At 35.6% G+C, this 24,445-nt stretch overlaps 8 protein-coding genes and 2 long non-coding RNA genes across 15 annotated transcripts; 4 read left to right on the top strand and 6 right to left on the bottom strand.

The window, feature by feature from the left end:
- Window positions 1–16: 16 nt before the first annotated feature.
- On the top strand, window positions 17–293 carry AT1G34042 (uncharacterized protein; the record flags this gene model as incomplete). Its single annotated transcript, NM_001123936.2, has 1 exon — window positions 17–293. The coding sequence occupies exon 1, from the start codon at window positions 33–35 to the stop codon at window positions 291–293; it is 261 nt and encodes an 86-aa protein (NP_001117408.1). The 5' UTR covers window positions 17–32.
- Window positions 294–3,352: 3,059 nt separating this feature from the next.
- AT1G34040 (Pyridoxal phosphate (PLP)-dependent transferases superfamily protein) lies at window positions 3,353–5,461 on the bottom strand. Of its 2 annotated transcripts, NM_103126.2 has the most exons (5): window positions 5,007–5,461; window positions 4,616–4,913; window positions 4,230–4,528; window positions 3,844–4,124; window positions 3,353–3,755 (listed from the first exon to the last, which is right to left on the bottom strand). In NM_103126.2, the coding sequence occupies exons 1-5, from the start codon at window positions 5,285–5,287 to the stop codon at window positions 3,541–3,543; spliced, it is 1,374 nt and encodes a 457-aa protein (NP_174666.1). In that variant the 5' UTR covers window positions 5,288–5,461; the 3' UTR covers window positions 3,353–3,540. The 2 variants fall into 2 exon arrangements, with proteins under 2 accessions (NP_174666.1, NP_001321928.1); NM_001333081.1 differs by having other exon boundaries at window positions 3,386–4,124; window positions 5,007–5,432.
- Window positions 5,462–8,165: 2,704 nt separating this feature from the next.
- AT1G34030 (Ribosomal protein S13/S18 family) lies at window positions 8,166–9,655 on the top strand. Its single transcript, NM_103125.5, has 4 exons — window positions 8,166–8,257; window positions 8,523–8,683; window positions 9,040–9,228; window positions 9,330–9,655. Exons 1-4 carry the CDS (start codon window positions 8,255–8,257, stop codon window positions 9,433–9,435), a joined length of 459 nt encoding a protein of 152 aa, NP_564434.1. The 5' UTR covers window positions 8,166–8,254; the 3' UTR covers window positions 9,436–9,655.
- A 50-nt stretch (window positions 9,656–9,705) lies between these two features.
- Window positions 9,706–12,910, bottom strand: AT1G34020 (Nucleotide-sugar transporter family protein). 3 transcript variants are annotated; one of them, NM_001333079.1, is made up of 7 exons: window positions 12,709–12,910; window positions 12,232–12,445; window positions 11,960–12,144; window positions 11,679–11,879; window positions 11,431–11,592; window positions 10,753–11,084; window positions 9,706–10,484 (listed from the first exon to the last, which is right to left on the bottom strand). In NM_001333079.1, exons 2-6 carry the CDS (start codon window positions 12,359–12,361, stop codon window positions 10,755–10,757), a joined length of 1,008 nt encoding a protein of 335 aa, NP_001321552.1. In that variant the 5' UTR covers window positions 12,362–12,445; window positions 12,709–12,910; the 3' UTR covers window positions 9,706–10,484; window positions 10,753–10,754. The 3 variants fall into 3 exon arrangements, with proteins under 3 accessions (NP_001321552.1, NP_001321551.1, NP_564433.1); NM_103124.4 differs by lacking the exon at window positions 9,706–10,484 and having other exon boundaries at window positions 10,542–11,084; window positions 12,709–12,889; NM_001333080.1 differs by lacking the exon at window positions 9,706–10,484 and having other exon boundaries at window positions 10,502–11,084; window positions 12,232–12,889.
- Window positions 12,911–16,226: 3,316 nt separating this feature from the next.
- On the bottom strand, window positions 16,227–17,888 carry AT1G34015 (S-locus glycoprotein family protein; the record flags this gene model as incomplete). The annotated part of the gene is made up of 3 exons (NM_001333078.1): window positions 16,227–16,446; window positions 17,411–17,662; window positions 17,854–17,888. 3 exons carry the CDS (start codon window positions 17,886–17,888, stop codon window positions 16,227–16,229), a joined length of 507 nt encoding a protein of 168 aa, NP_001323389.1.
- A 68-nt stretch (window positions 17,889–17,956) lies between these two features.
- On the bottom strand, window positions 17,957–18,367 carry AT1G06723. Its single transcript, NR_139138.1, has one exon. It is a non-coding gene; the product is annotated as an other RNA (long non-coding RNA).
- A 39-nt stretch (window positions 18,368–18,406) lies between these two features.
- AT1G34010 (uncharacterized protein) lies at window positions 18,407–20,266 on the top strand. 3 transcript variants are annotated; one of them, NM_001333077.1, is made up of 3 exons: window positions 18,407–18,607; window positions 18,820–19,360; window positions 19,830–20,266. In NM_001333077.1, the coding sequence occupies exons 2-3, from the start codon at window positions 18,882–18,884 to the stop codon at window positions 19,897–19,899; spliced, it is 549 nt and encodes a 182-aa protein (NP_001323388.1). In that variant the 5' UTR covers window positions 18,407–18,607; window positions 18,820–18,881; the 3' UTR covers window positions 19,900–20,266. The 3 variants fall into 3 exon arrangements, with proteins under 3 accessions (NP_001323388.1, NP_001323387.1, NP_174663.2); NM_001333076.1 differs by having other exon boundaries at window positions 18,407–18,629; NM_103123.5 differs by having other exon boundaries at window positions 18,511–18,629; window positions 19,830–20,227.
- A 487-nt stretch (window positions 20,267–20,753) lies between these two features.
- OHP2 (one-helix protein 2) lies at window positions 20,754–21,810 on the top strand. The gene is made up of 2 exons (NM_103122.4): window positions 20,754–21,221; window positions 21,455–21,810. The coding sequence occupies exons 1-2, from the start codon at window positions 20,818–20,820 to the stop codon at window positions 21,567–21,569; spliced, it is 519 nt and encodes a 172-aa protein (NP_564432.3). The 5' UTR covers window positions 20,754–20,817; the 3' UTR covers window positions 21,570–21,810.
- AT1G06717 lies at window positions 21,189–21,522 on the bottom strand. The gene has a single exon (NR_139137.1). It is a non-coding gene; the product is annotated as an other RNA (long non-coding RNA).
- On the bottom strand, window positions 21,689–24,163 carry MES14 (methyl esterase 14). Its single transcript, NM_103121.4, has 5 exons — window positions 23,557–24,163; window positions 22,658–22,897; window positions 22,430–22,573; window positions 22,192–22,326; window positions 21,689–22,098 (listed from the first exon to the last, which is right to left on the bottom strand). The coding sequence occupies exons 1-5, from the start codon at window positions 23,809–23,811 to the stop codon at window positions 21,826–21,828; spliced, it is 1,047 nt and encodes a 348-aa protein (NP_174661.1). The 5' UTR covers window positions 23,812–24,163; the 3' UTR covers window positions 21,689–21,825.
- Between the last annotated feature and the right edge of the window lie 282 nt (window positions 24,164–24,445).

The following is a 24,445-nucleotide window of genomic DNA, read 5'->3' as shown; positions in this document are numbered from 1 at the left end:
CACTTGGAATCGTTGAGAAAAATATATCAGGTATGAGGAATCCACGTTGTCGACTTGGAATGGTCAAGCTTTCTCTATCGAGTCTGAGGAATCGTCGAGTTTTTCTATCGTGTCCGAGAAATCGTCTACCAGGACTTGGAATCGTCGAGGTTATCTATATCAAGTTAGAGGAATCCCTGATGCGGACTTGTAATCGTCGAGTTTTCTTTATCGAGTCCAAAAAATTGTCATTGCGGACTAGAAATTGTCGAGTTTTCTCTATCGAGTCTGAGGATTCCTCGACCGAGACTTGAAATGGTCGATGAAAAATTATTGGACCCGGACTAGGAATCGTCGAGAAAAAATCTATCGGGTCTGAAGAATTGTTAACCTGGGGTCGGAATCGTCAAAAAAAGATTATCGGGTCCGAGGAATCCTCGATCCGAACTTTAAATCTTCGAGAAAAATCTATCGGGTCCGAGGAATCATCGATTCCGACGTCCGAATATCCAAGAAAAAAAGAAATAACTGATTAACTTTCATAAATTATCGTCCACGATGCAATATTTTGCGGTCGAAACTCTTAAAATTCATTAATAAAGAGTTTAGGATGTCAAGCTTGCATCAAATGTGTCCAGGGGGCACAGCTAGACCATGAGAATCCGATGTTGTTTTAGGTCAAATGACTTAGCTGGAGGTGTTAGAAAATTACGTAAATTTTCCCGAAAATAGGATTCACTATTCTTATAAAGCATGCCAAAAGAATTTTCAAATTCCAAGTATTGTTTTTTTGGCACGAGTGACTCCTTAGACATTTCAATGTCTACTCGTGCCAAGTCAAAAAATAGATATAAAGCTATATGAAAGGGTGGGTGTTGAGGGAGTCTGCACAGACCAAGGGAACCTGAAATGTCCTAACCTGTTTTGCAAATCCGCCAAAGACCCAAAATTGCAGCAAAACTCCGATTTGCTCTTAAAACACAGATTTATGACAATTTTGGCTAGCCATTTAACCTAACCGTTCTACGCAGCAGAAAAACATTACAAGCTAGACCCTTACTTAACCAATACCTTAGCCATTCGTAGACTCTGACTCATTTACATTCATGTGCTTCCACTATCTCACCTTCAACTCCAAGGACTCGATCCTTCATTAGCTCCACTATCACTCATAGCTCTCTTGCATCAATTGTACCAGCTACTAATAATTTGTCCAACATCTCCGTTCGTACCGAGTCATTCAACCAACCAAGCCCACGAGACTATGTACAAAGAGAGACGTCTGGATTACACATTAGACACCGAACATCCGTATCACTCGCATGTACCACTAGAATCACCAGAACCTTAATCCTTCCGATCAAAAGAACAATCAGACCCATTCCGCTCTAGCTTAAGTTTCTCCAAACAGATTCGCTCTCTGATGGCATGATTTAATTGAATCGCTCATCGTTTGATCTCAGATACAGACTTAGACACCTTTCGTCTTCCAAGGCCAGAACGGATTCCCTAACAACAGGGTTCCCTAATCGCCTCTCGGATTTCTAAACCATCACTCGGATTTTCTCTCTAATTCCATCCAACTATTTCTCTCCCCTTCTCTAAGGATAATCGCGGCGTACTTGTGCCCCCGCCCCGCTCTAACGCTGCCTGAGCAATACTTATAAGGGGGACAAGATGCTTGGGGATCTTTGGATCTACAGGTCATCTTCACAGAATATTCGGATCAAATCTTGTCAGTTAGATCGCAATCTATCCTGGCCAAAATATCTGGCTCGCCAATCCTCCAGAGGATCTAAGGAATTTTTGGTCCAAATCTCGTTGTTAGGATACGCAATCCTATCTCTCCCAACAACATATTCGCATATTCCTCGGTCCGCCCAAGCCCGATCCAATCCCTTGGACCTATCCTGGTTAAACGTGCAGACCCTTCGAGTTAAAACCCCTTAAATCCTGAATAAAACACATTCGCTCGACTCAAACTTGGACAGCGCCCCATTTACTCGACAGATTTCATAGAACAGCCCATACGTTTGGCCAACTCTCGGCCCAAACAAATAACCTTCGTCTCAGTTCCTCACACTCGAATTCCCTAGTGCCCGGCCCACAGACTTAGGGAGACGGTTATTACAGAACCCCCTACTCGGTTCTAGACGTGGGTAGGGATCGAGGGATACTATCGAATATCGACACGAGGAATGACCACCGATCGGCTTTGTTGCCTTTTTGGAGTTTTTCAGCAGTTCTCAGACAAAAATTGTTGAATCGTCGAGGAGAATGGGCGTGCAATGTGTGGGCTGACATTAATTCTTCGATGCATTAGGGTGGCGGTATATAAGGATCGGAGTTTTTTAGCAGTTCTCGGACAAAAATTGCTGAGAGATGGAGAAGAATGGGCGTGTCATGCGTGGACTGACATGGATTCTTTGAGGCCTAGGGGTGGCGGTATATGAGTTTAGCGCATGATATACTGAGATGTCCCCACGAGCATCGTTTCACCTCGTCGCCGAAGAGAATAGGTGTCATGCATGGGCTGAAATGGATTCTTCTAGGCCATTTGGGTGGCGGTATATTCGTAATGTGCACGAAATACCGAGATGTCCTCATGGGCATCGATTCCATCCGCCTAGGTTGGATGGGCGTGCTTCGTTGAAAGCATGGATCCGCCTAAGCTGTCTCGGGGGTGAGCAAGGTGTGAGTGTCGCCTATGGACATTGACACCTTGTGGCTAGGAATTGAAACGAGACGGGTAGCAACGATTTTGGGTGGCTCTTCTTACTCTTGGGATGTTAATCCTTCCGAGTTGTGTAGATGTTATTCCGAGTACATTAGCAAAAAGATGTTCTTGGCAACCATCTTTTGATGGGAGTCCGGTTATTCGATAGTCGACCAAGGGTGATGAACGAAATGTGAACCCTTGTCGCCTAGATTGGATGGGCGTGCTTCTTTAGAAAGCATGGATCCGTCTAAACTGTTGTAGAGGTGAGCAAGGTGTGAGTGTCGTTCATGGGCATCGACATTTGGATGGACGTGCTTCTTTAGAAAGCATGGATCCACCTAAACTGTCGTAGAGGTGAGCAAGGTGTGAGTGTCGTTCATAGGCATTGACACTTTGCGGCTAGGAACTGAAACAAAACGAGTAATAATGACGCCGTGTGGCTCTTTTTACTCTTGAAATATTAATCCTTCTGAGTTCTGAGTTGTGTAAATGTTATTCCGAATATTAGCAAACCGTAACTTACATTATTATCGTATTCTCTATATAAACACATGTACCTTATTGTAATCATTATGAGAGTCAATCTCTACACATAATAACATCTGGATTTATGGTTATCTTCCAAGTTAACGCAATAATTAAATAATATAAAGATTTTAAGATCTCTAAATAATCAATGATATGATTCGATTATGTCTATTTTTATAAGTCTGTCGTATAATGGTTTCTTTGTATTACAAAATTGGAAGTTGAGCTGTCTCATTCAATTATTTGTCAAGAGTATTCAAAATTATTCATTTTATATGATCAAATTGATGACGTGTGATCACAACATCAAGTTTTCAGATGGAGTCAACAACTACAGCTTCCTTGGAGACAAACTTCTTCAACATTGCAATAAGCTGATCAAAGTCGTCTTGTGATCTGATGAGACTTAGCCGCACAAACCTTTCATCCGATCCAAACATTTCCCCATTACGTCCTGTTATCTTCGCCGCTTTGAAAATCTCATAGCAGTCTGTGTCTTCTGGTCTCTCACACTTCACCCATGCATAAGCTTTCAAATGAAAACCAAACGCATAATTATAAGTACCAAACCAAAACAAAAGTCTCACTTTCTTGCATTAGTTAGAAGAAAAACTTACAAGGAGTAAACTCTCTAACTTTCTTGAAATAGTTGCAATACTCAGGTTTGATAGTTTCGAGCGAAAAACGCGTAGACATGGAAAAAATCTTGTTCAAAATCTCCCATCTTTTTTTCAAGGTTCCATAACCAAAACGGAATATTTCATTGCCTCCATCACCAATCACTACTTTAAGCAACTGCAAAGCACGAAGCTGTGTGTCTCTTGAAACTCCCATACTACTTAGACTTATATATATTTTCATTTTTTCATAAACAGTTTTCTCTTTTACTAATGCCCAGCTGCAAGAACAACAACAACAACAACAAACAAAAACACTTATGAGTTGTTTTGACCAATCCAAACCTTTGTATAGAGTTACTAGGAGAGTCAAAGTTAATAGTCACCCGAATCTTGAGCCAGCATGACCTGTAGTCTTGGAGAGACTGAACAAGCTCAAATCTTCATCAGCTTGACGTGTAATAGGTGAAAAATAAGGCCAGTAGTAAGCATAATCATGAATGTATTTCACATTAGGACCATCAAGAACCGCTCTTTTCAGCTTCCCATCTGGATTATTCGGAGATGTCACTATCTCTATAACTTGTTTAATATCATCATTGCGCTCGCTCCTCTTCCACGCAGACGCATCTCCTTCAAACTTGAGATTGGTAGAATTAAAGAAATCTGCTTGTTGTTTGTACAACTGCACTCACACACACATATAACTGATCAGAACCACACATATCAACTTGTTACATAAAGCCAAGAACAGAGCGTTTTTTTTGCTTACATTGTAGTATGGAACAGAAGTCACAAGTCTTGAAGGAGATAATGAATTTGTTTGAGACAAGGCATGAACAGAAGCTGCAAGCAATTGTGTGGCTCCAGCTCCAAAGATTATGAATCTGTTATCAGTAACTGCATTTCCCACTACATTATGTAACTTTCTAATGATCTTCTCAAGCTCTGCCGACATAAACAAGCCATATCCGTTAAAAGTATAACTCATCCTGTGCCATCCTGACTCAACAACCGCACTTTCCTCTGCCTTTCGAATCCAGAAAGGCTCCAAGAACAAAGGGTCTCCTCTTCAAAATCCACAAAAACAACAATAACATTTTTATTCCAAATTTTACAGATTGGTTTGGTCATAATGATCGAGATGAAAAGTTGTTACATACGAGTTAGCATCGACAGGACAATCTTTGAGAAGAACGGAGCAATCTTTGCCTGTGTAGCAATCGTGACACTCACAAGGTTTATGGCCGTCAAGGACACCAAGACCGTCCACGTAAGATCTGCCATGGCCTGAGCATGAAACAGAGGCTGCAGCTTCTGCCTCCAAGGCGGCTCTATTGGTCCACGTTGGACTCCATGTGCTTGTATTATTATAAAGAATATGAATGGTGAAAACAAGATTCAAGATGATCGACCCTGCAATGAGTAGCTTGTTATGTATCATCTTTACTTTACCTACAAAAACACTTTAAGATTGTAACTTAGTGGCAAAAAAATGGAGGGTTCATTGATAGCTGAATTATTGTACGACTATTGAAAAAGTTGACATGTGACAATGAGGGGAGAACAAGAAATTAGTTTAAAACCACTACGTATTTGAATAAGATTACATGTTTGTATCAATAGCACTTACCTAATTTCTTAAACAACTACATATTATTTGTTTTTTTATGCATATTTCTGATGAGATTTGGTCTACTCCGAAAGACAAAAAAAAAAAAATGTTCTCATTCTTTTGTTGCTTGAAAATTTAATCTCACGTTGACCATGTAGTATGTAATTTAGGGCGTGGGCATTCGGGTACCCGTTCGGGTTCGGTTCTTTTTTTTCGGGTATCGGGTCTATTCGAGTAGGAGGTTGAGAACCATTCGGGTATTCTAAAAATTCGGTTCGGTTTCGGTTCGGATTCGGGTCGATTCGGTTATTTTAGTAAAAATGTAAAAATAACCAAAAATACCCAAAATATTTTTGGGTTCGGGTTGGATTCGGGTATTTTACTCATATATACTCAAATCTACCCGAAATACCCAATTACCCGTAAATATATTGTTTACTTTTTATACAAATATAACCAAATGTAACCAAAATACTTAAATTACCTAAAAGAAAACTATAACATTTGTTACTTTTATCCCAAATATATCCAAATTTATATGAATTACTAAAAAAATCTAGTATAATCGGATTTATAATTTTAATTTTGGGTGTTTGAGGTATTACAAATATATATATAACTAATATATTTAGGTTACATTTGTATTCGGGTACCCACGGGTATTAGATTCGGTTCGGATTCGGTTCGGGTAGTGAGGTCAAGGACCCATTAGGGTAATTCTAAAAATCGGATTCGTGTTCGGTTCGGTTATTTTTCGAGTTTTTTGGTTCGGATATTCGGTTCCGGGTATTATGCCCAGGACTATGTATGAACCTCTACGTATGTATGGACCGTTTTATTCCAACAAATATACTCTAAAATATTCCGGATAACAATAAGATAAGCGGTACACTAGTTATTTAAATTATCAATTGTCCACACTATGGGTATTAAACCAATCTAGATTACTAAGAGCACCTCCATTATTTTTTTTACAAAATGTCTAATATAATAAAAATATAGTTGATAAGTTTAAAATATAAAAAGATGTAAAATTTAATATAATTTTTTATATTAAACTATTAATATTATGTGGATGAGATACTCATAGGTTAATCAGAAGGTTGTTTGAACTTAAAAAATCAATGTTGGGTGGCTTACCAAGAAGTACTTTAGAGCATTTCTAGTGGATCGAGCCTTTCAATGGATTCTTTCGGTTTTTTAAGTATAAATTTCTGAAAAATGTTGGATGAGAGTTTCAGGTTTTTTTTTTTTAATTTTTCATAATCCAAGGGTAGTCTCTTTTAGTAAGAATTTCAGAAAAAACTTATTCTTTTAAAATTATTTTATTTCATAAAACTTAACAAATATTGCAAATTATAAAATAAAACACATAAGTTATTTTCAAACATTTTATAATAGATGTGCAAAAAAAAACTGAAATAACGAAGTTCTAAAAATATGGTTGCGAATTTTTTTCATGCTCAACCAAATGGTTTTTAATTATAAATGCATATCTCGATCACGAACTCGATTTTAAATGCTCATCAAAAACTAAGATAACACACGAAAACGGCAACGACTCCAAAGAGAGCCAGCTTTTTTCTTTTTAGTTAGTTTTGATTTATTTTTTTCAATTTAATCAAGAGAACTTCATAAAAAAGTTTCCATTTATCACCACCGAAAATGCTCTTATATGATAAAGTACAAAACACGGAAAATGATCTCGTGATGATATGTAGGGTTAGTAATCAATTTTTTTAAATCTCTCGGAGCAATATATCACCTGTTGGGCAAGGGTGGGATCCATCGCGGAAAGCGGACGAGGTAGCTTGCTAGCGATGATGATGGCGGAACGTTACGAGTGGCTCACAACGTCAAGTGTGATGGTTCATGGTTTGCAAAAGAACATTACATTTTGTGAGTGAGATACTGAAGGTGATTGTTAAATAGTGGTATTTGAAGAGTTTTTTAATTAAAGTAACTACTTTTTTTGGCTACTTATGTAACGTAACCAAACATTAATATATTTTCTATAACTCTCCTGACAAATTTCATCGTTAAGCTTACGTGAGTAACGTGATGTAATAGTTTCATTATGCATTACCTACTAAAAAGTAACTTTCAGATATGTATGAGTGAAGACTACTTATAGAGAAAGATCTCGTGATGCTTTGCATGATGATATAAGTAAACAAGTATTTCCAGCTTCCTAAAATTATATAACAAAACCGTCAGACAGAACTAAATACCATGCGTCGAGATGGGAAGTGAAGACCACAAACGGTTGCAGTGGACGCGTTATTCTATACTGTATAGTGTATAACATATGTAAGAATCCAAACCCTCCTTTGCGTCATATGTGCTCCAAATCTAGTTCAAAGATCGATGAATCACTTGATAGTAGTATAACTCATTTGATTGAACAAATATATCTTGATTCACTCTTTTGTTTTGTTACCTGAAACACGCTTACGAAGAGGATTCATGTCATCGTTTTATCTATCATTGATTTGAAGCGTCTTTATTAGACCATACATTTTATCTTTCTAGATTGTTAATCAAATGTCCTGTGTCCATGTTCAAGTGATAATGTGATATCCCTAAGTGTATCGGTTTAATTGGACAAGAATGGGCTTAAACCAAATAAGGGTATAATAGTCTTTTCAGAAAATCAGTAATTTCGATAGCCAAAATGAGCTATATAAGCCGAACAAAAAAAAACCCTAGCTCACGCTGTTGAATCACTGAAGAGAGAAAGCTTGAAGACGGCGAGAGCTCCATCTTTTCTCAGGCATCTCTTATCTTCAAATCACAATGGTAATTAGGGTTTACGCTTTCGTTTCTCTCGTCTTAGTCTCTTCCCCAACAACTACTATATGTTACTTCGCTTTCCTGATTCCGATCGATCTAGAACAGTAGCTTAGCCTCTTCCTTTCAAATCCATATTGCATAGAAAGATTAGGGTTTGTGTTAATTTCATGAATCAGAGAACCAAGTATCGAACAGAAAGTTTAGGTTATGTGTTGATTAGGGAATTTTTGATGTTTGGCTGTAATTGTGTGATTTTTGTTACTGCATGTAGTCTCTGGTTGCAAATGAGGAGTTTCAGCACATTTTGCGTGTGCTCAACACTAACGTTGATGGTAAGCAAAAGATTATGTTTGCCCTTACCTCTATCAAAGGTATTGGAAGGAGATTGGCCAACATTGTCTGCAAGAAAGCCGATGTCGACATGAACAAGAGGTATTGATTTCAATCAAACTTCAACCTTTGGAAAGTTAGAATTGAAATTAGCAGTCTCTGTTTGCATTTGATTTGATTTGTGTATGTGTTTTGAGTCTTGTTTTGTAACATTTAGGTCCTATAGTGTACACTTTGAAGCCAATTCGAGTTACTTTTCTATCTTCTAGTTTCCATGTTGAACCTTGCTCTTCTTTTGACTTTGTGACCTATCTTTGTTAGCAGTCTCTGTTTGCATTGATTAGCTAGTGTGTTGTTGAGGTTCAGCAAATAGTTGTGTTAGCATATTGTATAATTCTTGTGAATCCCAAATTGCACTTTCTCTGGATTGTTGTCTAATATTGGTCTCAACTTTTCAGGGCTGGTGAGTTATCTGCAGCTGAGATTGACAACCTCATGACTATTGTTGCAAACCCAAGACAGTTCAAGATTCCAGACTGGTTTTTGAACAGACAGAAAGATTACAAGGATGGGAAGTACTCTCAAGTTGTCTCCAATGCCCTTGACATGAAGCTCAGGGATGATCTTGAGCGTCTCAAGAAAATCAGGTAAACCCATTAGTCATTTCTGATCCTAATCATATAACATGATAAATATGTCCTCTAGGGGCTTTAATAATGGTGGTTTTGCATTTTCTTACAATGAACAGAAACCATCGTGGTCTGAGACATTACTGGGGTCTCCGTGTTCGTGGACAACACACCAAGACAACTGGTCGCAGAGGAAAGACTGTTGGTGTGTCTAAGAAGCGTTAAGCCAATGTTGCTAGTTGCAGCTGGATTGGATCTTTGATAAGGACTGAATTTTAAATTTTGTTGTTCGTACAATTTTGCACGACTCGATTTTGGGTCTTTTGTGAGAGATCTTCTCTACTGTCATATTGCTTTTAAGATAATGTTGCTTACTGGATCTTATGTCACCTCTCTAGTTACATCATCTTTCGGTTGGCCTATTTAATTGTTTTCTTCATCGATTAAATTGGGAGCTCATGAATAGTTCTATCAACCTCGAGAAATGGATGCAACTATTTTTGTACTAAAGTGTGTAACCTTGCAACAAAGAGCATAAAGAGAGAAAAATTTGGTACTCACTCAGCTACGGCATTACTTGATCGAGGCTGTTATTATTTCAAATTTCTCACTTCAGACTGCAATGTCTTAATAGTTTGGTTGGAGAGTGCCAAGCTTGCGGCTTGTAAGACATTTTGAGCATTGGATCAGAAACGATACGAAGAACTGCCCAAACATAATGCTTCTACTTCTGCATTCATCTACTGTTCGAGGTGAGCGGTGAGCGCCACTCTAATGCCTTCTCTGCTGTTTCCTTAGCTGAATAGTCGTGACCTTCTATTATGGAAGTGTTCTTTGATTCACAGAGCCTCCATAAGATCCATGGATATAAGTTGTGTATCTGCTTCTCTGGTGGAGAGTCCTTCAGGGAGAAGTATCACAGCTGATAGAAGTTTGCAAATAGGGAACGCCAGTTCACCTCTAGGAGGAATTGGGATAGGTGATAGTGATCAAGTTAATCTTGCATAAAGGGCATGTAAAGAGTAAGTAATTAACAGTCTCCTTGCGTGAGTGCCATCTTGCAGATGGTGAATCCCTTGATAGGTTCCTATAAGCAAAGATTAACTGAGATAGAAAGACTTTTAGTCATACCACTATAAAAGTTCTTGAACTTGGGACAAGCCTTTACTCTCCATAAGGCAGTGAATAGATGAGTTAGATAGCTAGGGATCAAACCAGATCAAAGTATTCTCCATTGCCCACCAGTTTTTCCGAGTGGCTGCACACATCAGAGCCTGTGCAGCATGTATGGTTATCGGCAATAAACACCCCAGAATAATCAAACAAATTTATAAATTTCTTATTTCAATATTGAAAGCTGTGCGTTGATGTAACTTGATTTCGCAAAAATGCATTACAAAAATCTCAAACGTCTGTATGAAAAAATTCGCTTTCTTTCGTACCAAACCAAAATTTAGCACGAGAATCATAAATTAAGCTAATAAAAAAACAACTCAAAACAGAGACGTAACTATGTGATGTTCCTGATAATATACTACTTACTACTAGGCTTTGTCTTCGTTGTCGTCAGAATCCGAAGCAGCTCCGAGTTTCTGTTGACGGGTAGTTGGAAGAGAATAGTTTCGTCGCTCTTTGCCTCCTGGCTTCGAAGAGGCATTACCGTACCAGATCATACCCAGTACTGCAATTATCATTCCAACAACCACGTGCAAGTTAAGACCTTCTCTACCAAAGAAGAAGAAGCCCATTATCAGCACCAGGATCGTCTTCATGTGTCCCAGCACTTGGAACGATACAGCTGTGAATCTTCCGATGCAGATGAACTGGCTTAGGTTGGTTCCAATCGCTATTGTGCACGACAGGGTTATAAACAGCTGCAGAATTCAGGGACATTAGGTTCGAATAAGTTTCTACCATGTATGTACAGCACGGTTTGGCCTTAAGCACAGAGAAATGGTTTGTAAGTTAACTAAGAAACAGGCATTGAAATAAGCTAGATTCCTATAGTATCTGCTTGGCTCTGCATGCTGACTCTAAACAAAGTTGGTACCAAACAGCAAAAACACAAAAAGGCTATCATAATCAGACTACCACAAAATTCATAAGGTAGTAACATTTTACTTCTATTGACATAATGATGCGATTTTGCTTTTGTGAGGAGAGTCAAGTTAAATCTAATTCCAATGAGACTAAGAACTTATTGAGGTTTTTCGTACTTACCACTGAAACCAAGTTGTAATCGTACATGTCTACTCTTTTTTCTGTCAGCCAATAATCAAGAAACGGGCCAACTACCAGTAATGTTGCGGCTTGGGCTGGAGCGGTATGTCCCAATAGGTTGAATGAGTTAAGCGAGTACTTGCGCTGAAGGTAATGTACATACTGCATCATGTAAAAACCACACCAATATTAGTATTATCTTAAACAAAGAAACGATATGTTACTCCGTAAGAGCACAGAACACTTACGTATTGTTGCAGAGCAGTACTCCACACAGCAACGAAAGCGGCTACAAATCCTTTAGTGTTTACACTAACATCAGTAACAGTGCAAACACCAACACCCACAAGAACCAGTCCTATGCTAAGCTTTGTATCTCTGGAATAACGAATCTTATCGAAAACCATTTCCAACAAACAAGATACAGGAATCATGCTGAGCTTAGCAATCTGACAAGCAAAAACAGGACAATCATAAAATCAGCAATACATTTCTTTTCACAATTACAGAGCTAGATGATGTCTAATACCTGATAAAAACCAACAGAGTTCCACATAAGACTGACATTCATTCCAACAATGGAGAAATTAGCAAACAGAATAAATCTCAAAAGCTCCGTAAACGGAAGATGAGAAGGCTGAATGTAACCAAGACATCTTAAAACAAGCGTCATCAGAGTCGTTGTAGCGAAATGTAAACCAGTTAACGTTGTAGCTGCAACATGATAAGTAAACAAATTAGAAGAATAGCTACAGGTTTCAAAGAAAACGTCTTAAGTAAGAGCAAAAGAGAAATCTTTACCAAAGCTATAACCATAAGTCGCCATTAAAGCTTTATTAACAATGATGATACCAACAGAAGTGACGACATTGAACATCCACGCAGCAGCATCTACGGCTGCCTTCTTATCAGCTTTACTCACTGGAGCCATTTTTCTGAACTAACTTTCTCTCTTCCTCAATCAGTGAATCTCTTACTTCTTCAATCTCCCATTCTCGAGAAGACTCACTTTCCGCTAAAGAATCGAGTCACGAATCAAGAGTCATGAAGATATCACAGAATCGAAAAACATATGAATTCGATCGCGATCGCTAAGCAACAGTAAATTTGAATGTAACACGATTCGATCAGATCGGATCAGTCACCGGAGATTGAAATCGGAACGAAATTTCCGTAAGATCTAAGATCGTAGATCAATAATTTCGACAGAGCAATTCACTGATTGAAATCAAATCTGAGGAGAGGAAGCAAATTGATGAGACGGCGTGGAGTTATTACCTAGAGAGGTGAAAAATGCAAATAGGAAATGAATCGTGCGGAGGTGATCGGAGTACCGGTGACGGCGACGGCGAGAGTGGTAGAAACCGGAGGTAATCTGAAAAAGGCAGGCGGTTGGGAAGCGTAGGGCTCGTGGAGTGACAAGAGAGTGTATGTTTAAAGCAAAATCGTTAATTGTTACTATTTTAAGTTTTTTATTTCTCAATTTTCATATTTCCAATATACAGTTTTTTAAAAGATAAATTTGTAAATATTAAAAGATAATTTTAGTCGTGAGATCGTATATAATGCGAGCCAAAATCGTAAAGAAAGTTTAGGATGATATGTAAAAATTAAAATTGGTTCAAAAATCCAAAATTTTGAAATGAAATATACATGTTTGATAGAATTCATGTATACTTATCACTTTAGTACTCTAGTCATCTACGAACGAAACTATGTCATCTATCTGCACCATGTGCATGAGATGATTATTAAGTAAATGAGTATATAATATAATTAAATAAAATTAGTAAATGACTATAACATTTTAGTTACAAAATTTATTGTATTTAAACTTATTATCTGCAGTCCCAAAATTGTTTTTATATTATTGTTTTTAAAAATATTTAATTCATTAATCAAGGAGCCGAAAAATAATCATATATATGACATATTTACTAAAGTTGGTCAACTTTCTCTATATGAATATCTACTACTCGCATTCATAATTAATGTAAATTTTATATCTTATATTATAAGTATCATTAATATTCTAATATTAATGGTATATTTATTATTATCTATATTTAATTTTTCCAATGCTAATTTTACTTTATTATTATATACTCCTTATTTCAATTAATTTTTTGGTTTTTTTTAAAAAAATTTGTTTGAGTTTTCTTTGCTAATTTTTTGAAGTCTTAACTCAAAATATGAGTATATAATAAGTACAATGAGTTAGCTAATAGTTTTCTAAGTGTGAAAAATACCTAAGATGAGGTCCATCTTCAAATATACTTGAGTCTTATATAATCCAAACTAGATTTTAACCCGCAGTATATCGCGGGACGATTTATTTTTTAAAAGTAATATATATTAAAATTTGCAAATTTTATTTTTATAAAATATTTATATTTTACAGTTTATAATTGTTATTAAGTAAGACTATACCACGAATCTATGAGACAATTGTTAAAAAACTGAAGTTGTAACCCCTATTAAAACAGTATATTAATAATATTTTAAAATTTTATAAATATTGATTCAAATACATCCACCATATAACTCAATTCCAAAATAAAACCCGTTCTATAATTTCTTTACCCGTCCTGTGATTTTCTTTTTAAAGTAGTAATTTTTAAAATTTAAGAATTATTTTTTTATAGATAAAAGTTTTGCAAATTATATCATTCTCTAATACATTTATATTTTATATATAGTAACATTATACATACCACATAACATTTTTGGTTTTATATAATTTTTTCTAAATTAAGATGATTTGATATGTTTAATATTAGTGGTCTTAAAAAATAATAAATTAAAGATTTAACCCATATTGAAACGGTGTATTAATTATATTTTACTTTTTTATTAATGTTGATTCAAAAACCCGTCACTCCAAATCCGTCTTGCCAAAAAGCCATTTATTTTATTAATATTAATTTTATTAATGATATGACTCTGAATTATAATCTAAACATTTTAGCTAATAACATAGGAGTATACCATTTTTATTTAATAGGGGAATGTACCATATGACCCGAATGCAATTTTACCCAAATCCACCAAAAAAGTCTTGCAAAAATACTATAGAGATAAGAAACGATAGTCGGTTTTGATAGGTATAAGATTAGCAAATATATTAGTTAGCTTAAATTAGTTAAAGAATAAAAACTGAAAAGTTATATTACACTTTATTCGAATATAGTATCAAAACTTATATAACACAGAGATTTGATAAAAATTTAATTGTTGAATATTTTTTTTTGTGCTAATTTTTATGTGATTAAGATTTAATTTAAGATTTAATTGATTTTGTATATAAAATATTAAAAGTAAAATGTGAGTTGTATATGTTTTGTTGATATTATCTATATTGTTTAGTGTTTAAGATTATACACTTGTAGTTTGATTGTTAATTTAAGAGTTTCATCTGTAGTATACCATCTTGTATTAATATCGATCTAAACCCGTCAATTATAGGATTTTCCAGCTTGTATTAAAAATTGAATCATATTATACACATAAAAAAATCTAATATGTTATTAATTATTATAGTATATAGATTATAAATTTTCAATATAATATGTATGAAATTGAATATAAATATTTCAAATTATGACCCGTTACTCAGTAGAAAGTTTTCTTAAATCTATTTTTCACCCGTTATAATATATTTTCATGTATTGAACAGTTTATATTCGTTTTCAAAAATTCAAATTATGGCATATGCGAAAAAACTCTAATTATTTTTTTATAATGATGATATTATTTTTCGCAAAAATAGAATCATATAAAGATGAGAAGTGAACTATAATAATTAATAAAAAATTAATATGATAATTTAGATATCAAATCTAATTTGTTGATTTTAATAGGTTACTTTTTTGGAAATTAATAATGTATTTCGTTTTTCTAATTAATTTAAATTAATTAAAATTTAGATATCAAATCTTATATGTTGATTTTGATTGGTTATTATTTTTGAAAATTAATAATATATTTCGTTTTTTAATTAAATTAAATTAATTAAATTAGTATTTGACTTTTTAATCCTTAAAGAGATAAATTAATTTACTCTTTAAAATTTTATTTTTAATGGCATACCTATGTAATTACTTACAAAAATTAAGGTTATATTTAAAATGTACTTCCCAAATAATATAGTAGGATATTACCATTTATAATATTGGTTTAGGACAAAATTTGTTTCGGGATTGTGCGAGTGTGATACATTGTTGAAAAAGTTGAAAAACGTTTATACTCTCAAAAGTATTTTGATACTAAAAAGTTGGTGATTGCATGAGTGAATGATTGAAAATTTATAAATAAAATTTATCAAAATATGATATTAAATTTAAAAGAAACAAAAAAATACATGAAACGTAACGCGGATGTTGTCCTAGTTATGTACAAAATGAGAGCTTGAAGATTTATAAAAGTCTGTTTAATCTCATCAATCCAACTCATAATCTCCTCAATTATATGGGGGATTGTGATGAACACAACATCAATTTCAAATAGACGTGGATATTGTAGAAGATGAATGTGGACCTTCTTCACAAGAAGTGGTGCATTGAGATACATAAATTGTCCCACAACAGTTTTGGAAAGAATCTTACCGAAGACAATTTTGAACACACTACAAACTTCACTTTCTCAAAGTTGTCGGACCTACTGGTAACTGCAAAAGCTTGACATTTGCAGTTCTTCAAGCAGTAGCCTCGGCAAGGGTCGAACCACATTCCCTTGATTGAAATTGTTGAACTGCTTCTAGGAAGCTTCAACATGGAAAGCTTCAGAAACTTGTCTTATCAGTTAAGACGGGTGTCCCTAACACAACCACCCCGACGATCTTTCTCATTCCATTTGGCTGGGTTCTTTGGCTTGAAGCCTTTAAAGTAGTTGCATATGAGATTTGTAATCGGATTGCAATACGCGTTGCTTCCACACTCAGAGTAATTCATCACATACCTCCTCTGGCATTGACCATAACCGATCCCAATCCTGAGCTGCTTGGTTCCACCTGAACTGCTGCAACAAACCCTTATCAGTCACAGTCAATCTTGAGGTGAGGCCATTTGCATTCCCTGTACACTGACTTCATTCCACAGAGAACTGTTTTTGTATTTTTGTTTTTAAAAACATTTAATTCATTGATCAGGGAGCCAAAAAAATAATCATATATATGAAGTTAGCCAACTTTCTCTATATGAATGACCCATCACTACTCGAGCATCTGGTACTTGTGCAGTCATAATTAATGTAAAATGTATATCTTATATTATAAATATTAATGATATATTTATTTTCTAATATTAAAGGTATATTTATTACTATCTATATTTAGTTTTTCTAATGCTAATTTTACTTTATTATTATATATTACTTATTTTTAATTAGTTTTTTGGTTTTTTTTTTTAAATTTGTTTGAGTTTTTTTTGCTAATTTTTTGAAGTCTTAACTCAAAATATGAGTATATAATAAGTACATCATCAAATTCTTGAGTCTTATATAATCCAAATATTACCATTTATAATATTGGTTTAGGACAAATTTGTTTCGGGATTGTGCGAGTGTGATATATTGTTGAAAAACTTTTACACTCTGAAAAGTATTTTGACACTAACAAAGTTGGTGGTTGCATGAGTGAATGATTGAAAATTTATAAATAAAATTTATCAAAATATGATATTAAATTTAAAAGAAACAAAAAAATACATGAAACGTAGCGCGGATGTTGTCCTAGTTTTATACAAAATGAGAGCTTGGAGATTTATAAAGGTCTATTTAATCTCATCAATCTAACTCATAATCTCTTCAATTATTTGGGGGATTGTGATGAAGACAACATCAATTTCAAATAAACGTGGATATTGTAGAAGGTGAATACGGACATTCATCACAAGAAGTGGTGCATTGAGATACATAAATTGTCCCACAACAGCTTTGGAAAGAATGTTACCGAAGACAATTTTGAACACACTACAAACTTCACTTTCTCAAAGTTGCCGGACCTACTGGTAATGCAAAAGCTTGACATTTGCAGTTCTTCAAGCAGTAGTCTCGACAAGGGTCGAACCACATTCCCTTGATTGAAATTGCTGAACCGCTTCTAGGAAGTTTCAGCATGGAAAGCTTCAAAAACTCGTCCGTCTTACAGTTAAGATGGGTGTTCCTAACACAACCACCTGGGCGATCTTTCTCATTCCATTTGGCTGGGTTCTTTGGCTTGAAGCCTTTAAAACTACTGGTTATAAATCAAAACAAATACAAAGAATCAAATGTTGTGATTTAGATGTTTCCCATAGAGAGGGATGATGCTTCAAACCTTTTCTGGAGTGGCTTACGAAGACACAAGAGTGCAATCGAGATAAGACATCGATTACAGATTAGTTTATCAATCTGTTAGTATGTTGAGTAACTTATGAGAATCTGTACCGGTCAATTCTAGCATTTCTCTCATTCCAATCCATATGAGATATATTGTCGTTTGAAAGCAGATGTGAAGAAGATTGTCATGTTGTTGATTACCCGTGCTTGTGATTAGTCTTTGTAATGTTTCTCCCCAATCTGGATCATGCTACTCCTGGAGAAGGGACCTACCTACCGTCATTCAAACAGCGAAAAAAATAGACAGACAAAAAAAAAGATCATCTCTGCATACATCCGGTTCACCGTATAACATAAGTTTGAATTTATCACCAATTACGCATTCGAGCTCTTTTTGATAGTCAATTATGCACGGGTAACTAAAAAACCAAAAAAAAGAGCACACTGGGGCATCCTTTGGCCAAACTACACCACTTTGCTCCAATTAACCAAGGATTTTTTTTCTAGTTTGATCCCATAATGTAGAGTTGAGAATTGTGGTCTCAAATCATCTATGCCTTGCCTCTATAAAAAGTAAAAAAACTGATCTGGTCTTTCGAATCATTAGAGAGGGGATAAGCTCATATTTGTGCCAAAGATTAATTTATAAAACACATAGTAAATCATATAAGTTTTAGGAATAATTGATTAAAAACTGTAAAAACATTATTATAACCTGAAAATGGAACTCAAAGACAAATAAAGTTAACTAATGAGCTTTGCTTTTTCCATCACAAAGCTAACCAACCCAACAAAAGCCCACCAATCTCTCTCTCTCTCTCTCTCGCCGTTACTCTCTGCTCTGCCGCCGGCATTCTCTCCGGTACGTCTCTCAGATCCATCCGGTAAATACTTCACCATCCTCGTTTCTTCCCCATTTAATTACCCACAGTCTCAAAAAAATATTATTTCTTTCTAAATCTGAAGATGAATCACACTAGGAAGTGTTTTAGATCCCAAAGCATTAATCCTGTTTTCTGTAAAAATGCCTTCTTTGTCATCCTAATGATTTTTGATTTATGAACTTTGGTATAGGGATTTGGAGTTTGTGTACAAAAAGACTGTTGTTGGAATGTGCAAATGAGACAATATTGGAAATGTTATTTGCAGCAGAAGGAGGAGGATTCTTCTCTTCATCAGCTTCTGGTTATAGCAATGGTTTAGCTCTTCTTCTATTAGGTCAAAAGACTGAACAAAAACCAATCAAAGTTTCATCACAATGGAACCATTATCATTTAGTTCTTGAAGATTCTGATACCGGGTTTCGGTTAGATTCGTCTAAGAATTGGCTCTCTTCTGCTTGCACTTCTCTCATATGTTTTGGTCGAAAATCCGAAAGACTGGAAAGCGAGGGGAAGAAAGATGAGGCACCGAGTGTGGAGGACTATAATAACTGTGAAGTCACTAATAGGTTTGCACTTAAAAGCAGCTTGAAGAAAAGATCGTTTAGTGATGTTGTGATTGGTGATGATGATGTGAGTAGAGATGGTGTGGTGGATCATATAGATAGAAGGAAAGTGCAGTGGCCTGATACATGTGGTATTGAGATTGCTGAGGTCAGAGAATTTGAGCCTAGGTATGGATGCTTTCTCTTATGAAGTTAGATTCTGTTTGATTATTCTTTATATGTGTAGCCACTAGATGTAAGTTCTGGTCTATGTTAGAGTAGGGAATAACCTGTTTTCATAGGAAAGAACTGACTTATTCCCTCTCTGTCTGCTTAAAATGGTTTAGGGCACATCTTTTATCATGATCTTACCGGATTCTTCCATGTAAACTTAAGCTTATAGTCCGAGATTTTATAGTAGTAACTCTCAAGATCATGAATAAGCAACAGTGTAATAGATCCAAAAAGTCTTTAGGTCATTCTTGAATAGATACTACTCATAAGTCATAACTCCCTTTAGTAGACTAGTGATAATTATTCTCTTGACACAATGGCTTTTTGTTCTTAAGAAGTTGTGTAATCATTCACATTTCGTCTTTCATTTACCATTTTGGGGAACAAATGTTGAAAACAGTGTGCTCTGATTGAAATTTTGCAGTGAAGTTGATGAATCAGAAGATGAGTTTCATCATGGAAGTGGAAAAAGCTGTATGTGCACAATCATGTGACCCATTGGAAGTTAAAAATTGTTTGCAGACAAAGGGCTTTTCATATAGTTGATGTAGCTGCTCTCTTATCATGTGCACCTTTGTTATTATATATAGAAAGAGAGAGGGAGAAGGATTTGCAAAAGATTGGATAAGAAGAAGAGGAACTTTTGGATGTGTACTTTTGTAGCCACTTGATTTGTCAATTTTGTGCTGTATTTTAGATTATTCTTTGTATTACATCTCTATGCTACTCTGTCCTGTAATGATAAAATCCACACCACAACTTTTGGAAAAGAAAATCCAATTAAAAAAATGCTGGAATTTTGAACTGAACCGAGATTTTGTTTTTGGTTCGGTTTCGGTTATTTTGGTAACAACAATCGGCATTATTACAATTTGTGTTTGGTTACTTAAGAATTTCAGTCCAGTTCCCATGTAATTGTTTTTCTTAATAACTGGACTATACTAAAATGAGACCGGTTTATTCCAAAATTAGATCAGTTATCACCAATACTCTAATTTACATCGGTTAATACAAAAATAAGACCGGTTTATACAAAATAGCCAATTTTAATCAAATTTTAAAGAAAAAAACAAAAAACAAATCGAATTTACCCAAGAACCAAACCGAATTTCTTTTCAACAACACTTTACAAATACTTTGGTTAACCGACAACCAAATAAACCGGCTCTTTCCGGTTTGGTTAACCAAAGTTTCAGCTCTTAAAAAAAAATCTACCCAATCATCATTACTTGGTTTTAGCTTTCAAGTCAAACAACAGTTAAAACTATTACACGCGCTTTCAACGCGCGTGGGATGATTACGAAAGTACCATTTGCACATAACCATGAGACTTGGCCATATCACATCCACAAAGACATTACCAAAAGACAGAACCAAAGCTTCGAAAATCAGACAATTCAACTAACAAAAAAATGTCAGTAGCTTCACCGATTCAATGTATCAGGATTCTAAATCCATCATCTTCATCTTCTTCTTCGACAGCTTCGTCGTCTTTTAGATTCTCAACAACGACTAAGCCATGTGTCTTCATCATCAGATGCTCTCAGACAGAAGGTCCTTTAAGAAGACCATCGGCTCCTCCTACTCTCCGGGAGCCTCAAAAACCTGTTCCTCCATCACAGCCATCTTCCTCTCCTCCTCCTTCTCCGCCGCCGCAGAAAGCTGTAGCTGTTGATGGGAAGAGTGTAACTACAGTGGAGTTTCAGAGACAAAAGGCTAAAGAGCTTCAAGAGTACTTTAAACAGAAAAAGCTTGAAGCTGCTGGTCAAGGTCCCTTTTTTGGTTTCCAACCCAAAAATGAGATCTCCAATGGAAGGTACTTAAGCTATGATCTCAATTCTTGTATTTGATTGATGGATGCTAATAACTCAAAAAGTTAATAGATATAGAGAGATTTGTTTGAATTGCATTTGAGGTAGCTCTGGTATTGAATAAACAAGTTACTAGTCATTGATGTTTCTTCAAATTCAGACATATATAGCCTAAAGTTTCACACTTGTCAGTTGGTACTGCCTAGACAAGAGATAACTCTGTGTGTTTTGTTTGTAGGTGGGCTATGTTTGGTTTCGCAGTTGGTATGCTCACAGAGTATGCAACAGGATCAGACCTTGTTGATCAAGTTAAGATCCTTCTCTCAAATTTCGGCATTCTAGACTTGGAATAATAAGAGTGTTGTTGTTATATATAGACAGATCCTTTTCTCTCTTCTCTTCGATTCCTCTTCTTGTTGTTTCTTCTTCTTCTTCCTGTATATGTATCTATATAATACAGGGCCATTTGTGTATTCAATCACTTTTATCTTCAAATGGTATAAATACGATCTTGTATCATTGATTCTAGAATTGCATACAAAAGATGTTTTGAGGATTAAATGGAAAGTGTATTCTCGTTTTCAAAAGTATAATAATCTCAGAGCTTTGTTAAGGAATCTGTGCAATCTCCAGAAGGATTTTGTGGAGAGATTGAGGCTTTGAGAAGAAAGGGCAATGATCACTTCCTTTGATCTTGAAGACTCCTTCAGGGCTGTTCTCTCTCACTAACTTCTCTTGAACATCTGGTGAAAGTGCACGGTCATCTAGCGTCTGGACGTAGAATCTTCTCCCTTTCCCATATCTTTCTGCGGTTAGAGATACTTTCTCCATCATTGGTCCGAGTGGTACAGGTCTCATTGAGATCATCGCCAATGCTATATCCTGCAAAACCATAAACCATATCGTTTAAAAAAGTTACAGTAAGTGATTACCAAGTGCAAATGCAGAGTTAAGAATTAGCATGTTGGAGTGTACCTTGTTGGGTGATTGATTGAAATACAAGCCTTTCATATGTGGCTTCTCAAACATGAACCCCGTAGGAGGCTTGTCTTTACCGTTCCCATAAATCAAGAACTGCGACTCTTTCATGAACCGCTCTGCGGAACCAAGCTGCAGCAGTGTAGACAGTTTGGCACAAATGTTAGCACAACAAGAAGAAACAGAAACAAAGACTACATTACAGATATGAACTCAAAGAGTGTTAATTAATTACCTCTTCAGAGAAAACATCAAAAGGTCTTTGGCCATCAGAAACCATTGTTGCACATACGAATATAGCTTTAGAGATTTTCTCTGGAAACCTCTCTAACGCATATGAAATGGAAGCACCTCCAGTACTGTGACCCACTAGAATAACCTACATTAAACAACAAACTTGTATCTCATTGCCTCATTCCTCCAATCAAATGGTTCTGAATAAACAAAGAGAGCAGGCTCTAACCTTCTCTTCTTCGGGGAGATTTTCGAGGAGATCGATCAACGGTTTTGAATATTCCTCCAAGGTAGAGACAGTATTTGTGTCAGTCATATTAAATCCACACCCAGTGAGGTCAACTGTAACAGGAGACAGTCCTGACTCTTCCAATGAAGCAACCATTTTGTACCAACACCATGCCCCAAATCCTTCACCGTGCACCAGAACAAATTTCTTCACTATCAAGCTCTCTGAAAAATCAGGTACCTGAAAAAGGAACATAGATTCATTGCTCTAACATCTGAAAGCTAGTTTATAACAATAACATCATCAATCTCTATAGCAATGACAAGGTGAGACAGAAACAAACAATCAGCAAAGATGATTCACTATCGAACAAAGTGATGTAACTTAAGTTCTTTAAACAAAGAAAAAGATCTTCTCTTCTCACTCATTCTTCTAGTCATAGCAAGCATAAATTTATAGAGAAACAAGAGGAGAGACAAAATGCAATTGAAAGACAATTAAAAGTTTATCAGTACTTCTGTTGTAAGGTTATGGGGTGTGGCTAAAGACAGACACTCCATAGTTTTATAGCTCATCTGGTCCCAACCCAGTGTCAGTATCAGTATCAGAGTTTAGAACTTTTCATTTCATGATAAAGTTAACATTACCAACAAAAAAGTCAGAAATCTTACAACACTTTTTCACATCTCTTTTCTAATCTTAACACAGAATCTTCTCTTCCTCCACTTTTATAGTAACCAAAATATATAAAAAGTTCCCAAACAATCATTAAAACCGGCAAAAAGGCAAAGACTCAGTCGAAACGATCATTAAATCATATAAAAATGAAACCTTTTGAACTTTTCAAGATTGAAACTTTTATAAGTGTGGAGAAGATTGAGAATCAGTAGTGACTTAACCTGCTTGCCATTAGAAAACGGGTCAGAGAGAGTACGTTTCCTAGTACTAGTAGACCCGACCCGTCTAGACATAGATCCATCAAATCTCTGAGAAAGCTGAGCTTGATGAATCGCCATGGAAAGAGCTCGACGATGCAACATCTCTTCATCAGCAAGTAATTTCCTCTGAGACCGATTCATTCTCTTGCTCTTAGATCCTCCTCCTCCTCCATCTTTGCTATCTTTCTTCATCATTGAGATTATCTTGTTACCCATCTTTCCAAATCAAGAACCCAGAAAGGGGAATTCTCAAGAAAATGGAAGTCAAAAGTTTTTAAAGAAGAGAGGCTTGGCCCCTAGATGGGATCAGCAGCATATAGGCTTGTTTGGTTACTTCCAAAGAGAGAGAGAGAGAGAGAGAGAGTAGGTGAAGAAGCAATCGGTCATTAATTGTGATAAATACAGTTCATTGTGAATTTTTGTACCACCGGAAGAAAAAAATAAAACAGAGGATAGAGACAGATTTGGACAATGTTAGTTGAGGTTGTAGAAACTAGATTTGTAAGAGATTTTCTAAACTCTGTCTCAATCTCTTCGAAGATATGAGTTCACACTTCATACTGTTAACATTATTTTACTATCTTTATGATTTGATGATAATTTCTAAAAATTTTGACCTTTCTTTAGTCAACAAACTTCATTTTCTTCTCTTCTTAGTCAACATACTTGATTTCATTGTAGTCTGTGTATAAATATATCACATGTGACATGTATTTCATTTTGTTACTTCGTTACAAGTGACCAAGAGAGTATATAGTCGACTGGGGAAGACCAAAAATTAATTTTAAGCAAACACAAAACAAATGATGGACAAAGGAATCAAAGGTCAATAATACACATTCAAAGTCTC

The sequence above is a fragment of the Arabidopsis thaliana genome, assembly GCF_000001735.4.
Source record: "Arabidopsis thaliana chromosome 1 sequence".
NCBI classification, from domain to species: domain Eukaryota; kingdom Viridiplantae; phylum Streptophyta; class Magnoliopsida; order Brassicales; family Brassicaceae; genus Arabidopsis; species Arabidopsis thaliana.
The sequence above is the reverse complement of the archived record's forward strand: the minus strand, read 5'-3'. Positions and strand labels throughout refer to the sequence as shown.

Bases quoted from the DNA above. Each gene is read 5' to 3' on its own strand.
- AT1G34040 (NM_103126.2), bottom strand. From the start codon at position 5,287: ATGATACATAACAAGCTACTCATTGCAGGGTCGATCATCTTGAATCTT. The intron at 4,914-5,006 runs GTATGTAACAAC...TGGATTTTGAAG, and splicing joins TGTCCTGTCGATGCTAACTC to AGGAGACCCTTTGTTCTTGG. The intron at 3,756-3,843 runs GTAAGTTTTTCT...TTCATTTGAAAG, and splicing joins AGTTAGAGAGTTTACTCCTT to CTTATGCATGGGTGAAGTGT.
- AT1G34030 (NM_103125.5), top strand. The intron at 8,684-9,039 runs GTATTGATTTCA...TCAACTTTTCAG, and splicing joins GATGTCGACATGAACAAGAG to GGCTGGTGAGTTATCTGCAG. The intron at 9,229-9,329 runs GTAAACCCATTA...TACAATGAACAG, and splicing joins GAGCGTCTCAAGAAAATCAG to AAACCATCGTGGTCTGAGAC.
- AT1G34020 (NM_001333079.1), bottom strand. From the start codon at position 12,361: ATGGCTCCAGTGAGTAAAGCTGATAAGAAGGCAGCCGTAGATGCTGCT. The intron at 11,593-11,678 runs GTAAGTGTTCTG...TACATGATGCAG, and splicing joins GTACTGCTCTGCAACAATAC to TATGTACATTACCTTCAGCG. The intron at 11,085-11,430 runs GTAAGTACGAAA...TGAATTCTGCAG, and splicing joins ATTACAACTTGGTTTCAGTG to CTGTTTATAACCCTGTCGTG.
- AT1G34010 (NM_001333076.1), top strand. From the start codon at position 18,497: ATGAGCTTTGCTTTTTCCATCACAAAGCTAACCAACCCAACAAAAGCC. The intron at 18,630-18,819 runs GTAAATACTTCA...ACTTTGGTATAG, and splicing joins ACGTCTCTCAGATCCATCCG to GGATTTGGAGTTTGTGTACA. The intron at 19,361-19,829 runs GTATGGATGCTT...GAAATTTTGCAG, and splicing joins GTCAGAGAATTTGAGCCTAG to TGAAGTTGATGAATCAGAAG.
- OHP2 (NM_103122.4), top strand. From the start codon at position 20,818: ATGTCAGTAGCTTCACCGATTCAATGTATCAGGATTCTAAATCCATCA. The intron at 21,222-21,454 runs GTACTTAAGCTA...TTTTGTTTGTAG, and splicing joins AATGAGATCTCCAATGGAAG to GTGGGCTATGTTTGGTTTCG.
- MES14 (NM_103121.4), bottom strand. From the start codon at position 23,811: ATGGGTAACAAGATAATCTCAATGATGAAGAAAGATAGCAAAGATGGA. The intron at 22,898-23,556 runs GTTAAGTCACTA...TTCCTTTTTCAG, and splicing joins CGTTTTCTAATGGCAAGCAG to GTACCTGATTTTTCAGAGAG. The intron at 22,099-22,191 runs GTACACTCCAAC...ATGGTTTTGCAG, and splicing joins TCAATCAATCACCCAACAAG to GATATAGCATTGGCGATGAT.